Raw genomic sequence first — 17,097 nt, forward strand, 5'->3', positions numbered from 1 at the left:
TTGCGGTGAGGGGGAGGGTGGTGAGATGTGGATTTCAGTGCATCCCACAGTTTAATTTTTTATTTTTTACTGTGATACCTTAAGTCTCTGCACAGCAGCACAGATCCTCTCAGGACGCTGCTGTAAAATGCTGCATCTGCACTTTACCACAGTTCCTGGCTGAGTTGCAGTGTTAATGGGGCACAAAGAAAGTAATTGTTTTCTATGTGTGCTAGTGGTGACTAGGGTTTATCCGGTGCAGCATCTGCTAGTCACTACACTGAACAAACCCCTAAAAGGTAGCAAAAGTATAGTTGTCCTTTCAGTTTAGAAAGGCTGTTTAGTAGAAGTGATTACACTGGCTCAGCTTGTTTTGTAATGCCATTGTGTAATGTCTACTGTTACAGCTGAATTTTCATGTCTGACCAGAGTGTGCCTTTGCTATATCCCACAGATGCGACTAGAAATTAGAAGAAAACAAAAACGTTTAATTGAAGTGAACGATGAAATTATGAAGTAAGATTTTTTTTTTTTTTTGGCTAAAACTCTTACTTTGAACCCGGGTTCACACCAATGTAGTGCGGGAAATACTGCAAATCCTGTGCGTTTCCCGCACCGCATTGCAATCGCATCATGTTCATGTGATCTAGTGCAGGTGTCAATAATAACTTAATGACGCCCTGAAACCGATCACAAAACACGATGCGATTGCTAGGAATTGCATCGCATGGGTGAGAACACCCATACGATGCGATTCAGGTGCAGATTTAAAAAAAGGAATCCTGCACCTGTTTGGTGCGGATGCGATGCGATTTGAGCCATACAAAGTGTGGCTCAAATTACACTGCAAAGACATTTGCATGTAATTCACACAGTTATACGGTGTGATTCCTGTATGAATTACATGCGGTATCTCGCACCGCATAGTGTGAACCGGCTGTCATAGACTTGCACTATAACCTGAAAATCAATGATCAGCAAATAGTCCAAATCCATAATTGCCACAAATCAGGTCCAGCTGTAGAGTATATTCCTATTTTGTATCTCTTTATGAAGATGGTAGTTGATTGGCTGCCATGCTGACTCTCTTACCTCACTGCTTTGAGTCAGTGACTTGAACTGGCACTAAAAGGTCTGTAAACGTCATTCTTTCTCTTGATGTACAAAAAGGAACCAGGCATTTAGCATATAAGCCAATAAAGAAGTCAAATGGATGGACAGCTCACAATATTTTCTATTTGTAGGAAACAACCAAGACTTCACCAGCTACAGAGGGATTGTTCAGAGCTAGAGGAAAGACAGGAATCCATCAAGAACTCTAGAACCTTCCTAGACAACCTTGGGCAGCTAAAGGAGGATTACAGGACATGCAAGGCTAAAAAACCCTGCACCAAGGAAACTGTAAGTGGTTAATCATCCAATAATTCTTGATAAGGAAAATTAGATTTTGAAAGATTAAAAGGGTGACATATTCATGATCATTCATGTAATGGATTATACCCCACGGAGTATTACCAAAAAACATTTAAAACGGACTGCCACATATATAGAATGTTACTGTAAACATTAGAGTGGCATGTCCCTGATTTCACTGGATTACAAGCTTAGTTGAGGTATCCTGACGTTCAAAGCCTATATTTCACAGGTGGAAGGCTGGCTTTTCGAGTATGTGACAGGTTGCAATTTTGTGTTTTGCTGTGTAGGTCTGCTTTAAAGTGGTTATAAAAGCAAAACATTTTTACCTTGCATTAAGATAGAAAACATCCCCATACCTCTTCTTCCCCTCCCTGCCCCGCTCTCCTCTCTTCCTGAATTCACAGGCTTCACTGAGGGCACATTGGCTCCTGCTGCTGTCAGTCAAATCCTGTGAGGAAGGAGTGGGGGCAGGGCCATGCCGCATGATGTGTGTCTATGGATTCACACAGCCCAGCTCAGGAATGCGCCTGCAAAAGTTCCCCCTTAGCACGTGGTTTGCTAAGGACACACTTGAAGAAGATGGAGTGGAGAGCAGTGTCGGGCAACCACCAATTAAGAAATAGGGGGATGCTCTGTCAATACCACTTGCAAAGAACAAGTAAGTATAAACCTCTTTTTTATTGTAGTAAAAAAAAAGTGACTTTAATATCATGTTACAGTATCTCACAGAAGTGAGGACACCACCCCTCACATTTTTGTAAATATTTTATTATATCTTTTCATGTGATAACACTGAAGAAATGACACTTTGCTACAATGTAAAGTAGTGAGTGTACAGCTTGTATAACAGTGTAAGTTTGCTGTCCCCTCAAAATAACTCAACACACAGCCATTAATGTCTAAACTGCTGGCAACAAAAGTGAGTACACCCCTAAGTGAAAATGTCAAAATTGGGCCCCATTAGCCATTTTCCCTCTTCTGTGTCATGTGACTTGTTAGTGTTACAAGGTCTCAGGTGTGAATGGGGGAGCAGGTGTGTTAAATGTGTTATCGCTCTCACACTCTCATACTGGTCACTTGAAGTTCAACATGGCACCTCATGGCAAAGGACTCTGAAGATCTGAAAAAAAGAATTGTTGTTTTACATAAAGATGGCCTAGGCCAGTGGTGGGCAACCTTTTTTTTCAACTGAGCCAAATCTCGCCAAAACCACGATTGAAATTTATTTTGAGAGCCACATTTTTAAAACTGAAAATACATAGGATGGTACACTGTTTTTAGTTTCAATAAGTTTTTATAGTAATTCATCCCCCATATAGTAATTCATCCCCCATATAGTAATTCATCCCCCATAGTAATTCATCCCCCATATAGTAATTCATCCCCCATATAGTAATTCATCCCCCATATAGTAATTAATCCCCCATAGTAATTCATCCCCCATATAGTAATTCATCCCCCATAGTAATTAATCCCCCATAGTAATTCATACCCCATATAATAATAAAGTGTACTTGTGAGCTACTACAGTGGTATGTGCAAAATTTATAAGTGACTGACAACTAAAAATATTAATAAATAATAATTGACTAACAACTAAATTAATAATGGTGCCTCAACACAAATACACATACTCATAATACTGTGTGGTAATAGACAAATAAATAATTGGTTGTGTCGCGCTCCACCTACTAAAAATATTTAAAGTATTTTAACCATGCATATTATGCACTACTGTGTTAAATAATGATATAAATATGTATTATTCCATGATTATATATAAAAAATATAAAATAGAATACAAATAAAAAACTTCTGTGCTATAATTAATTATTAAACAATATTTTAAAAAAGACAATAATGTAAAAAACCTTAATAAATATAGAATGCTGTATCGCTGATATTAGATAAATTCACCATTTAAAGTGACATATATGTGCAAACCGCAATGTGTATGTGCAAAAATTGCTAAATAAATAAATAATAATTAATAATAAATAATGTGAAATGAGCATAAAGATGCATGTGAAATATGATATTAAATGACAAATGATTAATAATAAATAATCAATAACAATTCTATATAATCTGACAGTTCAAATTATATTGTATATGCACCTCAACTTGTGCAACCCAAAGTTATAAATGGGGCTATGTATTTATTGTCCTTAGCTAGACACAATGCGAATGTCCCAATTACGACCTTTATATATTGTGAACAATATATATATTTTGCTGATAAGGTGGAAATATTACTGTCCTTCCACTGGGTGGCCTCCCAGATACTTCTGAGCTGTAAGGGCTAGGTGGATAGATACGGATATCCCTCTCGTTCTGGAGGGGTCAGACTCCTATCTCCTCTTCTCCCCTTTTGCTCCTCCAGTTTATGCCATGTAAAAGAAGAATTCCCACATAGTGCTTTATCTCTCAAATAAGACTTTAATGTGTCTCCGATAAAATGCGCCCTTACATTCTTTAAAACAATACAGAGCGTGTTTCAAATGTGTGCCCGTGCACAATAACAGTACTCGCCGTTCCTGAGGAAGCCACGTGACCCTGTGGCGTAACGCGTAGGGGAGGGGCTCTGACGTCACAACGCCATCAGTCAGCGGAACGGCGAGTACTGTTATTGTGCACGGGCACACATTTGAAACACGCTCTGTATTGTTTTAAAGAATGTAAGTGCGCATTTTATCGGAGACACATTAAAGTCTTATTTGAGAGATAAAGCACTATGTGGGAATTCTTCTTTTACATGGCATAAACTGGAGGAGCAAAAGGGGAGAAGAGGAGATAGGAGTCTGACCCCTCCAGAACGAGAGGGATATCCGTATCTATCCACCTAGCCCTTACAGCTCAGAAGTATCTGGGAGGCCACCCAGTGGAAGGACAGTAATATTTCCACCTTATCAGCAAAATATATATATTGTTCACAATATATAAAGGTCGTAATTGGGACATTCGCATTGTGTCTAGCTAAGGACAATAAATACATAGCCCCATTTATAACTTTGGGTTGCACAAGTTGAGGTGCATATACAATATCATTTGCACTGTCAGATTATATAGAATTGTTATTGATTATTTATTATTAATCATTTGTCATTTAATATCATATTTCACATGCATCTTTATGCTCCTTTCACATTATTTATTATTAATTATTATTTATTTATTTAGCAATTTTTGCACATACACATTGCGGTTTGCACATATATGTCACTTTAAATGGTGGGTTTATCTAATATCAGCGATACAGCATTCTATATTTATTAAGGTTTTTTACATTATTGTCTTTTTTAAAATATTGTTTAATAATTAATTATAGCACAGAAGTTTTTTATTTGTATTCTATTTTATATTTTTTATATATAATCATGGAATAATACATATTTATATCATTTATTATATAACACAGTAGTGCATGTTATGCATGGTTAAAATACTTTAAATATTTTTAGTAGGTGGAGCGCGACACAACCAATTATTTATTTGTCATCCCCCATATAGTAATTCATCCCCCATATAGTAATGCATCCCCCATATAGTAATTCATCTCCCCCATAGTAATTCATCTCCCCCATAGTAATTCATCCCCCCTATAGTAATTCATCCCCCCTATAGTAATTCATTCCCCATATAGTAATTCATCCCCCCTATAGTAATTCATCCCCCCTATAGTAATTCATCCCCCCTATAGTAATTCATCCCCCCTATAGTAATTCATTCCCCATATAGTAATTCATCCCCCCTATAGTAATTCATCCCCCCTATAGTAATTCATCCCCCCTATAGTAATTCATCCCCCATATTAATTCATCCCTCATATAGTAGTAGTAAGTAAGTAGCAAGTAGTAAGCCAAGTCCCCCCTGTGTCAATGCACTTACCTTTGCTTCGCGCGTTCCTCTCGCCGTGTTCCCGCGCCGTTCCAGTCTTCAGGGCGGACTGTGAGAGGAGCCTAGCTCCTCTCACGTTCGTCACGCTGCCCCGCCTACACACATCCTGACAGCCAATCACTGGCTATCAGGATGTGAGTGGCAGCGAGACTGGCCAATCATTGCATTTGAGCGCGCTGCCCTGGCTGTTTTTTTTTTGGATCACGCTGCAGAGTCCCTGCCGCCCGAGAGGAGGGAGGGGAGCGGGCGCCCGGCACACAAGAGCCGCATTAAAGCGTGTAAAGAGCCGCATGTGGCTCACGAGCCGCGGCTTGCCGACCACTGGCCTAGGCTATAAGAAGATTGCCAAGACCCTGAAACTGAGCTGCAGCACAGTGGCCAAGACCATACAGCGGTTTAACAGGCCTTGCCATGGTCAACCAAAGAAGTTGAGTGCACATGCTCAGCGTCATATCCAGAGGTTGTCTTTGGGAAATAGACGTATGAGTGCTGCCAGCATTGCTGCAGAGGTTGAAGGGGTGGGGGGGTCAGCCTGTCAGTGCTCAGACCATATGCCGCACACTGCATTAAATTGGTCTGCATGGCTGTCCTCCCAGAAGGAAGCCTCTTCTAAAGATGATGCACAAGAAAGCCCGCAGTTTGCTGAAGACAAGCAGACTAAGGACATGGTTTACTGGAACCGTCCTGTGGTCTGATGAGACCAAGATAAACTGATTTGGTTCAGATGGTGTCAAGTGTGTGTGGCGGCAACCAGGTGAGGAGTACAAAGACAAGTGTGTCTTGCCTACAGTCAAGCATGGTGGTGGGAGTGTCATGGTCTGGGGCTGCATGAGTGCTGCCAACACTGGGGAGCTACAGTTCATTGAGGGAACCATGAATGCCAACATGTACTGTAACATACTGAAGCAGAGCATGATCCCCTCCCTTTGGAGACTGGGCCGCAGGGCAGTATTCCAACATAACCCCAAACACACCTCCAAGACGACCAATGCCTTGTTAAAGAAGCTGAGGGTAAAGTTGATGGAATGGCCAAGCATGTCTCCAGACCTAAACCCTATTGAGCATCTGTGGGGCATCCTCAAACGGAAGGTGGAGGAGCGCAAGGTCTCTAACATCCACCAGCTCCGTGATGTCGTCATGGAGGAGTGGAAGAGGACTCCAGTGGCAACCTGTGAAGCTCTGGTAAACTCCATGCCCAAGAGGGTTAGGGCAGTGCTGGAAAATAATGGTGGCCACACAAAATATTGACACTTTGGGCCCAATTTGGACATTTTCACTTAGGGGTGTACTCACTTTTGTTGCCAGTGGTTTAGACATTAATGGCTGTGTGTTGAGTTATTTTGAGGGGACAGCAAACTTACACTGTTATACAAGCTGTACACTCACTACTTTACATTGTAGCAAAGTGTCAATTCTTCAGTGTTGTCACATGAAAAGATATAATAAAATATTTACAAAAATGTGAGGGGTGTACTCACATCTGGGAGATAATGTAACTACATACAGGCAATTGCTATGCAAATAATTATGTGACTGAAAAGAGTTGGTTGAACCAAGAATGGTTTATGTGTGTTATATTTAAACATAGTTCAAATGGGTTCAATCAGTTTTTTGTTTTTTTTTTAATTTCCCTATCCAGAGAGTTGTTTTTCCATTGAAAGAGTTTCTTTGATCAGAGTACAAAAAATTAAACCCACGGCGATTGAATGTTCTTTGTCAAAAAACATGAAAACATCAGTGGGGTGAATCCTTTTCTAGGCACCGTATCTTTTACTATTTATACCTATTATTTAGTTGAACTTTTTAACATTAAAGCTGACCTGTACTACAATATTCAGGCTTCCATTTCCGACCTTTTATACATGCTAGGAGCTTGGCTGTCATGCTTGCACTGTGGCTTTAATAATGTCTTCCTCACTGACTCAGAACATGTATGCCAGCAATGAGCTCTGAATTTACCAGCAGCATCCCATTCGTGTTACTAACTCAAAAATTACTGAAGTCAAAGGATCAGCATGACTTCCAGGTGGCTGGCATATTCACAAGGAGGTCAGTAATGGCCCGGCCCTATATTTCTCTGGAGAAGAGGAAGCATGGGACAATGTTTACAATTATGTTCTCTCTGAAATATGTGTCAGTTTTAGCTAACTTCAGTGCAAACTTTTCATCTTTCAGTATGGATTATCCAGTCTACCAGCTCTTATACTACAAGCACAGAGCACTATGAAAGCCAAGCAACATTTCCATAATGTGAACACACAGCTGCTGAATGCACAGACACAAGGAAAGTGAAGGGCTAAAGAACAGGATGTAGGACATAAAGAAAAGATATTATATTATAGGTTGTGCTTATTTATGTTTAACTCCCTTCCATTGATTTGTAGATTGCACATTTTGTCATAGCTAGCTGATTTGGTTGGGGGCTTTTGTAAAAAGAAAAAAAAAAGTTTCTGTTTTTTTTCTTTGAAATTAAAATTTTTCTATATATTGTTTTGTTCTTTATGAATAAAAGAGTTGAGTAATATTTATAATGAATAAATTGTCCTTTTTTTGGGGGGGGGGGGGGAATCCAGCTTATGTATGTGCTATCATTGGCTCTGACTTTGAGCAGTAGAGACACTTGATAAAATTTCAGTACATGTGAGCTGGGGGTGTGCTGGCATGGTGATGAAGTGGGCCAGGCTTCAATGTCAGATGGGGTATCTAACTCCAGTTTTGCAGCTGTGGCCTGCCATAGAGAAGATTTATAGTAATGTTGATATGAATCAAATGTTTCTTTATATATGTGTTTGTACCTGCTGCACAGTGGGGAACCCTGCCACTTTTATTCATTAGGGTGGGTTCAGAACCTATAACTAGCCATTTCATACAGTGCAGTTTCATCCAGCTGTATGTTCTTTCCGATCAATGTTTATAGACTTACCATGCACTGTATGTATGGCACAACTATGAGGCAAACAGTTTAAACCCTTACATATATCCACTTATGTGTCTCTGGTGATACACAGAGGTGAAACAAATCGTACATAAGTTGTACCTGCCTATCTGCAGACTTCTTTTCGCTAGAGCCATTCAAAGTGTGGAACTTGTACAGCTTGTCTGAGCTTCAGAAAGTAGGGGGCAGGGAGCTGACGTTATACTCTGAGGAGAGCTGATTGGATGGAAGAGACGCACTCCCTTTCGCAAAGCACACAAGAATAGAGGTGAGGCTGTCAGCCACAGGCTGTGTGCTGGAGCTCCCTCCCTTGTCACCTTTTTACCTCTTGGATGTCAGGAAAACTTGTCAGAAGAGACTTCTGCAGATAGAAGAGGAACGAGGCAGCAGACAGAAATGAGACTTGGTACTGTCAATTGAGACGAGTATATACTATATATGATTTGTTCATATTTCATGTTAGAGGTGTACAACCACTTAAATGTTTATAAAAGTTGTACACTTGGAGGCTAAAAGCATGCTTGCATCATACATGCCAGGAGGAGTATAACTGGGGGGGAGTCAATGGTAGAGAAGGATCTGGGGGTAAATCATAGATTTAATAATAGCATTCAATTCCAAGTTTCTAAAGCAAGTAAAATACTTTCTTCTATTAAATATTAGTAAATCCTCATCTGGAATATGCAGTGCACTTATGGGCACCAGTTCAGTAAGAGTTTTTAATACAATAGAAGGAACAGAAATAGTACAATGAACAAAGACAGAAAATTTGTGTCCATAAATCCTATTGTCAATCATGGCCAGACCTAGGGGGGTGCTGAGGTGGGCTTTGCCCCCCCTGATGTCAGTGACCCCCCCCCCCTCCCCCCCAGGACTAGTGACACATTGCGTATGGGGCGCACTGTGCCCTCTTTCACGCTGCACACAGAGCAATCCATAGCTTGTCAGCAGTGCAGCAGCAGCTCCTTGTCACTGCCACAGTTTCAGTCTGGGGGCGAGGGGGGTGCACTGCTGATCCTGTTACTCAATGTCTCACTCTCACCAGTCCTTTCAGTGAGATAGAGTAGGATTGGCAGTGTGCACAGTACAATGTGCTGGATGCATAGAACTGAGAAGGCTGAATCTATAATGCCCCCCATCCTATTCCTTCTGTGTGTGCCCCACCTATACTACCCCTCCCCCCCCCCCCCCCTACACACACAGCACTGAAAGGGCTTGCTGTGTATGTGTAGGCTCAAAGTTGGATTACATAAAGAGTGCAAGAAGTACTTTAGATCCTGGCTGCCTGAGGGATAAAAAGACTGCTGCTCCTCTGAAAATCAATCCACTCACAGATTACTCTTCAGAGGCATTTGACATCTGTTTTAACCCCCTAAATGCTGCACCACCCCACCACAACCACATGCATTATATGCAATTGCGGGGAGGTTGCAGTGCAGAGCATCACAGCTGCAGCATGTTTCCACTCCCAGCCAGCTGCTAGTTGTCAGCTAAGCGTCTATTCACACCAGCCACTGCATTACAACCCAGCAGCTTTGCACTGCATTGGGCTAAAAAAAAACAAAACAATTGCATACTCAACACTGAATTGGACATACCAGAGACAAGGTATTTTGCCTTGTCATGCGGTGGGACTGAGCTGGAATAGCTGCCCAACACAGTTCCACTGCATCTGGTGTGAATATACCCTAAAGGGGAGCAGTAAAACCATGGCTCAACCACATGGTTTTACCGCCCCAACCTCACATATGAAAGAGTTCAGAATGAGAAAAAGCAGAACTGTGGAGTCCAATGAAAAGTATAACCACTGCATAGATACCACCAGAAATGATCTCTGACAGATCCGGTCCTGTCGCCAATTCACCAGCAATCCACAGCTGAACAGCAGGAAGAGGCATGCAAATTACCATATGGGGAACCAATAGTCCTTCATGAACAATGTCGCTGCACAAAACCAGTAAGTACCGGTAGGGCAGTTGAGTATGGCAGTAACCATAGTGGGAAGAAAAAAAAAATGATCACGGGGTTGAAATCGCTGTACAGAAAAGTAAGACCATGGAGGTAGTATGAAAAATCAAATCAAAAGACCGAAGGTCTATGTATAGTCAGGCAGTATGTGACTAAATACTGTGCTGGGTATATATCGTCCATTACCTGCAATAATATGTTGTCACCGAACTTCACTAGTGGAAGCCAATAAACAGTGGTCAGTGCGATCTGGGCTATCTAGGTCCAAAGAATAGTACTTCCAGCCAGACCAGATGTCATGAATATTCTCAAGGATATTTTTAACAGTGTAGATCCATCTCTCTACCTGCATGACCCTGTCCACCTCTCGCCTCCAGCCCTGTAAGGTGGGGCAATGGGTTTGTTTCCAAAATTTTGTTATAAGGCTCTTGGCCACATTCAAAAGGTATGGGGTTAAAACCTGGAATGGGGGCACTACATGTTTGAAACTGGCCTCCTGGGATGCCTCTTATCTCTCGATGGGCTACACTGCGCCGATGCATTCCCCATGGACACCTAGCGCCATAGGCAGCTGAATTGTTTCCTACAGAAATCACACCCACATGACTCGTTACCACCCTTTGAGTCCATGTGTAAGACCCCTGGGGACTTCAAGAACCTACTTTAAAAAAATGTATAAATATCTGCTAGCTACCCACTCTGAGACGACCCCTACTTTATACGAGAATGGGAACTGGAGCTTGGACTGGAATTTACGCGCCACATCAGCTACAAAAAATTGTTAAACTATCTTGTGTTCTCAATTAACTCTCAAGAATTGGGGGTTTTGGTAGAAGACGCCTTCGCGATTAGCTAGGATTTTCCCAGGCACTGACTGTAATTGTTGGAGGGGTTGCGCCCAGGAGGGTACCTTTTTGCACTTATTTGTGGTATTGCCACAAAATTCAGAACTTTGGAGGGACATCTTGCCCCAGATCCAATGAACTATGCTTTCTCCTCTTCACTGCCTGTTTCAATCTATCCCCTCCTCCTCATCAGTGTAGGAACAACCACTGAATGTGTTTGCCCAAGGGAGAAGTTGAGAGAGGTTTCATTTGTGAAGGAGTTGTATGGCTGCGCCTTGTGACCGCTAGGTTAAATGTAACTGGTAAGAGGATATCCATGTAGTTCAAGGGTGAAAGTCTTTATGTCACAGATTTTTATGAGCACTATTTAACATCCATTTATGGACTTATCTGGATAATTCTAATATTGTCTTGCATTTTTTTTGTTTACCTTTTGTCAGACTTTGTGTATTTTTTATTATTAGTGCTGCACTGTCTCTTAATATTATTGTGTTTATATTGTTGCCTGTAATATTGTGTCAGCTGCTTGTTCTCTGTAAATTAAGCCTTCGCGCAGGTACTATTTGTGATCTATATTCTAACACACACAGTCTTTGAAGGAAATCCGAAATAGCCAGAAATGTGTTTATATTTTGAATTTGTTTTCAAAATCAATTTTGTTTGTTTTTAAATTTGAATCAAATTTTGTACAAAATGTAGTTTCTTTATTTCGGATTTGCTTAAATTCGCTACTATTGTAATTTTGGAAATTTGGATACAGCCGAATCTCCGCATAATGAAAATTTTGGATGAATTTTGATTCAGAATGAAACGAACCGTACATGTCTACATCCGTTCAAAGTGCTGAATTTATAAAGCATGTCTGAGAGTTCAGAAAAAGGGGGGGAGTACTAGTTACACTTTGCAGTGCTCAGTGAGGAGAGTTCTGAGAACTGATAGGAGGGAAGAGAAACATCCCCTCAACACAGCACACAGGAACAGAGCTGAGGCTGTCAATCTGCTGGAGGTCCCTCTCCTGTCACTGTTTTTCTCTTGGTGTCAGGAAAACTTGTCAGAAGTGAATCATGCTGATAGCAGAGGAACTAAGCTGCAGACAGAAATGATACTTAGTGCTCTGGATTGAGACAGGTACACACTATAAAAGGTGTAGAGCAGTGGTTCTCAACCTTCCTAATGCCGTGACCCTTTAATACAGTTCCTCATGTTGTGGTGACCCCCAACCATAAAATTATTTACCCAGTAATTATAATTCATGAGTGTCCTTTTACCTCCAATACTGCTGCTTTCAACAGAGTAGCTGCTTTCAACACAGCAGCTGCTTTCTACACAGTAGCTGCTCTTTACACATCGGAAATATGTGTTTTCTGATGGTCTTAGGGGACCCCTGTGAAAGGGTCGTTCGACTCCCAGGTTGAGAACCACTGGTGTAGAGGATCAGCCTCGGGTTGGGTTAGGAGAGGCTTAACTGAAGAGGGCAGGCACTTCCCTTTCAGGCCTGGTAATTAAGCAGCTGGTCAGAGAGGCTGGTTGATGACTGTTTTGCTATCAGTGGTGAGGAGACCTGAGTGCTGCCTGGAAGGCTCCAGGAGTGGACTTTGACCTGCTGGGTGATCTGGCCCTGTAAAAGACTTTATTGCACTTACTGTGGCACTGAACACTGAAAGCCAGAAAGCTTGTGTTGTGCTGAATGGGAATTTTACCTGCTGTGTGTGGGAACTGTGTTTGGAGACAAGCCAGTCATTTTTTTTGTTTCATGCTGAGTAAAGCAGATTTTAAGTTGAATGAACTGTCTCCCAGTTGCCTGTTTACTCCTCTTATCCCTACAAGGGATATACTTTGTTCATATTTCATGTCTGAGATTAACAATCACTTTAATGTTTAACTTCACAATACAGCTTAAGGTTCTCTCTGACAAAAACCCATTCATTCGCTCAGCTGTTCGCAAGGGAATTTCTATAGGCAGTGCAGAGGTCTCCCTCATCTTATTTCCCTTTCTGGTTGAATGTTTTTTGCCTATAGTTTTAGACACAGAGTCGTGGCTCTGGAGTGCGCCTGCTCAGATGCCCCCATAGCAAGCTGCTTGCTATGGGGGCACTCAGCAGGGCCCAGGAGCTCCGGCTGCGGGGGACCCGAGAAGAGGAGGATCTGGGCTGCTCTGTGCAAAACCACTGCAGACAACAGGTAAGTATGACATGTTTGTTATTTTAAAAAAACAAGACTTTAGTATCACTTTAACTCATATGGAGAAATTTTCTATGGCTATTTTGTTAGGATTGAATGATCAGGGAATGTTCCATTTGCCCAGCGAAAGGCAACAAATAGGAAGTGACATTACACACATATTACAGATTTTTTTTTTTTTTTTTTTACTTTTCACAAATGAGACTTTCACAAAGCATATTTTTTATTAATAAGACTCCTCAGAGACTCCAGTGTTGATTTGTTTGCTTGAGTTCCTTGGACTGCAAACCTGTTGGCACATTATGAGGGATCTCATTTTCAGCTTTTTTTTTTTCTTGTATTTTATATTATGGAAAAAAGGATCATGCAAATGTGGGACAGTACACTCAGATCTATAAGATGAATAGGAACAGAGTTTGGAACTATATGGGAAGGGTTACTTAATAGGTTTGAGTGAAAGTCAAGGTATTTATTTTTTTTTTATTTCATCTGTAGCAGTTTTACCCCTAATCAATGAGCCTTCGCTTTTGCATTATCATGTTGCAACTCTGCCACTAACAGTTTTTTGCCCACGGTCACGGTGCAGAGTCACTGAACAAACAACGTTATCTCGCCATATCACACTTTTGCTTCAAATCAGCTTCTTATCTACCCTAAACTTAAAGATTTCTAGATTTCTCAAACAAGTAGACATCTTTAAATGCACAAACAGGTTCTTATATAATTTAAGCAGTCTAATGTAAAGCTGTCCCGTCATCTAGCAAGAATCCTGGTAGAGTAATGGCTGTTGCTCACGGCTTATCGGCAACAGCATGCCGTCTGTTGTCAGCTAGAGGAGTAAGTGACAAAGTATCAAAATGCAGCCGAGAAATGTGCCGTGCTTTCAGCACGATCTCGGAGACCTCAAAGTTCCTATGAGATAGATCCTAAAATAATTAGAGCTTTCTTAGCAGAAGTACCAAAAAACTGGGAACCTTCATTAACATGGCCTGATGAAAGCTTTATTGATGATATATCTGACCAGTCTGAAGACTGGACTGAATGTCCTGTTCAGCACTGTAAAGCTGTTTGTAATTTTTGTCCCCATTAGACATGAAAATGTGACTGAAGATTAGAATTACAACACATGATTGAAACTTTTAAACAGAGACCAGGGGAGCCCCGGATGCCTGGGCTGTCCGTTTATATGAGGGAAGGGCAGCTGGTGTCCTGTTAGAGTAGATTCCCCTAAATTTACTTTAATAACTACAGAACCAGTTGTGCAATGGGCAATTAGGGAGGGTCCAGAACAGGCAGATCAGGTAGAAAACCTTTTAAGCATAGTACAGAAGGGTCTTCAGCACCATTTCCCTACACAAATTGACTGGCCTGTTAATGATGAACCCAGGCACGGCTTATCTGATGCCGGTAGGAGAATGAAATATGAGATTGCTAGATTAGCTATAGAGTTTGGCTGGTTGCCAGATTTAATGTTATGCCCGTTAACCCCTCAAGTATGGAAGTCAATAATTAAAAATGCCCCTGCTCCTTATAAACAGGTTTTGATGACCCTGCTGATAAATATGACAGGTCCACCATTAAGAGCGGTTGCTGAATCCTTGCTACAGTTAGGAGAGTTGGGGGAATGGTCTGAAAAAGGGGAAGAGCGTGCTCCATGGCACCCTCAGTTTTTCAGACCACAGGCTAATCAGCCCCCAAGACGTAGTGAAGGGAACCCCATGCCATACCGTGGTGAGCTGTTCTCTGCACTAATGAAGAATGGTGTACAGGGGCGGACTGGCAACTCATGGGGCCCCCGGGCAATAGGGGATCATGGGGCCCCTGTGTCCTTGCCCAAACTCAAAAAAGCCTATGAAAAAGGTACCAGGGGCATCTCATAGGACCCCCTACTGACCCCGGGCCCTCGGGCAGTGCCCGAGTTTCCAAATGGTCAGTCTGCCCCTGATGGTGTACCTATAGAACAGATAGATGGCATGGACACAGAAAAACTTTATGTTCTGTATAAAAAGAAAGGATTTCATAAGAAAAAGGTGAATAATATGAGACAGAAACCAGACCTTGTGTTCCCATCATCCCCACCCATGGATTTGTTCCCATTTAAACCGCCACCTTTTGGGGACACAGGGGTTTCAAATCTCCTTGATCCCACTGTACCCCCAGCCCCCCACCACCTTCTCCTGCTCTGGATTTGTCACTCCCTAAAACCACAGCGGGCAGTGTTCTCCCTCAACCCCCAGCACCCATTGCAGTTGTAACTCCCCGGCAGTTGGAAGGGTTAGAGCATAAACTTGAAATCTTGGGGTAAAGGCTGGATGCTGCCTTGGATGCTCTGGCCCGCTCAAGCTCTGATGCTAACAGGGAGGAGATCTTGCAACACCATAACAAAATAATTGAGACCATTAAAAAGAGTGCCATTCATTTTAATTTACTTGAAAAACTGTTGGAAGAAGCTGAGGCTAGTGGGCAGCTAGACGCACTTCCCAAATAGGATAATGGCCACGCCCCGTATGCCCTAAGTATTTTGGTAGATCCCCCAATTAATTTCATTTTTAATGTTGAAACCCGCCCCCATGTGGAATTAACTATCCGCTGGCAAAAGGGTAATATTCAGACAGGGCACTTGTGGATACGGGAGCAGAAGCTGCATTAATTTATGGAGCCCCCAGAAAGCACAAGGGAATCCCAGCAGTAGTCACAGGACTAGGAGGTAAAAGCAGTTAGTACTGAGGTAGAATTACAGATAGGAAAAACCCCTTGTAAAAAGTACAGAGTTTTGATTGTACCAATCAAGGAATACATTATTGGGATGGACATCCTGAGAGGTATGACCTTTCATTTAACAGATGGCATTTGGAGTTCACAAAGCTGAAGTTAGATTAGGGGAGGCTAAGGACATATTGGTAGGCACATTACAGATACCACCAGTAATATTGCCCCCCGCAACACAAAGGTTGTATACAAAAGAGTATCGCATACCTAGGGGACAGCAGGAGATTACTCAAACAATTGTGGGCCTCCTCAAAGCAGGAGTTATAAAGACAATTACCTCTGCTTGGAATTCAGCCATTTGACCATTGTGTAAACTGGACGGTACTTATCGCATGACCGTGGATTACCGAACACTGGGGTGACCCCACTATTGACAGCAGCGGTCCCTGATGTGGGCACAATTACCGTATTTTTCGCTCCATAAGACGCACCTGACCATAAGACGCACCTAGGTTTTAGAGGCAGAAAACAGGAAAAAAAAATTCTGAACTAATGGACTGCAGACATAGTACAGGAGATGACCAGAGACTGCGGACACAGTACAGGAGATGACCAGAGACTGCAGACATAGTACAGGAGATGACCGGAGACTGCAGACACAGTACAGGAGATGACCAGAGACTGCGGACACAGTGCAGGAGATGACCAGAGACTGCGGACACAGTACAGGAGATGACCAGAGACTGCGGACACAGTACAGGAGATGACCAGAGACTGCGGACAGCACAGGGATGACCAGAGACTGCGGACAGTACAGGAGATGACTGCTGACCTTTGGGGAGGGGGGGGAGCGGGTACCTGAATTTGACAGGTACCCGCTCCCACTTCTGCGGAGTTGTTCTTTCATCTTACCTGTTCCTCTATCCAGCCGCGCGCTGTCTTCCCGGCTTCTGTAATGGCGCTCGGCATGACAGCCGGGTGCCCAGTGCGCATGAGCAAGAAGCACTTGCGCTTTGTGATTGGTCCGGCGGCTTCTGGGATCTGTCATGTGTCCCAGGTGCCGCCTTACCATTCACAAAAAGCACCGCTTCTTGCGCATGCGCACTTGGCACCCGGCTGTCATGCCCACACTACAGAAGCCGGGAAGACCGCGCCGCTGGATAGAGG

General features: G+C 42.4%; 1 protein-coding gene across 7 annotated transcripts in view; it reads left to right on the top strand.

The window, feature by feature from the left end:
* CENPU (centromere protein U) overlaps positions 1 to 7,823 on the top strand; it is a 48,308-nt gene extending 40,485 nt beyond the window's left edge. For all 7 annotated transcript variants that reach the window (XM_089669616.1, XM_089669617.1, XM_089669614.1 and 4 more), the window contains 3 exons: positions 434 to 495; positions 1,224 to 1,380; positions 7,468 to 7,823. In XM_089669616.1, the coding sequence (XP_089525742.1) occupies positions 434 to 495; positions 1,224 to 1,380; positions 7,468 to 7,584 (336 nt within the window). In that variant the 3' untranslated portion in view covers positions 7,585 to 7,823. The remainder of the gene's footprint in view (positions 1 to 433; positions 496 to 1,223; positions 1,381 to 7,467) is intronic.
* Positions 7,824 to 17,097: the final 9,274 nt, after the last annotated feature.

Source organism: Staurois parvus, unplaced genomic scaffold (assembly GCF_062004578.1).
Source record: "Staurois parvus isolate SC_StPar_1 unplaced genomic scaffold, SC_StPar_1.0 ptg000080l, whole genome shotgun sequence".
Taxonomy (NCBI): domain Eukaryota; kingdom Metazoa; phylum Chordata; class Amphibia; order Anura; family Ranidae; genus Staurois; species Staurois parvus.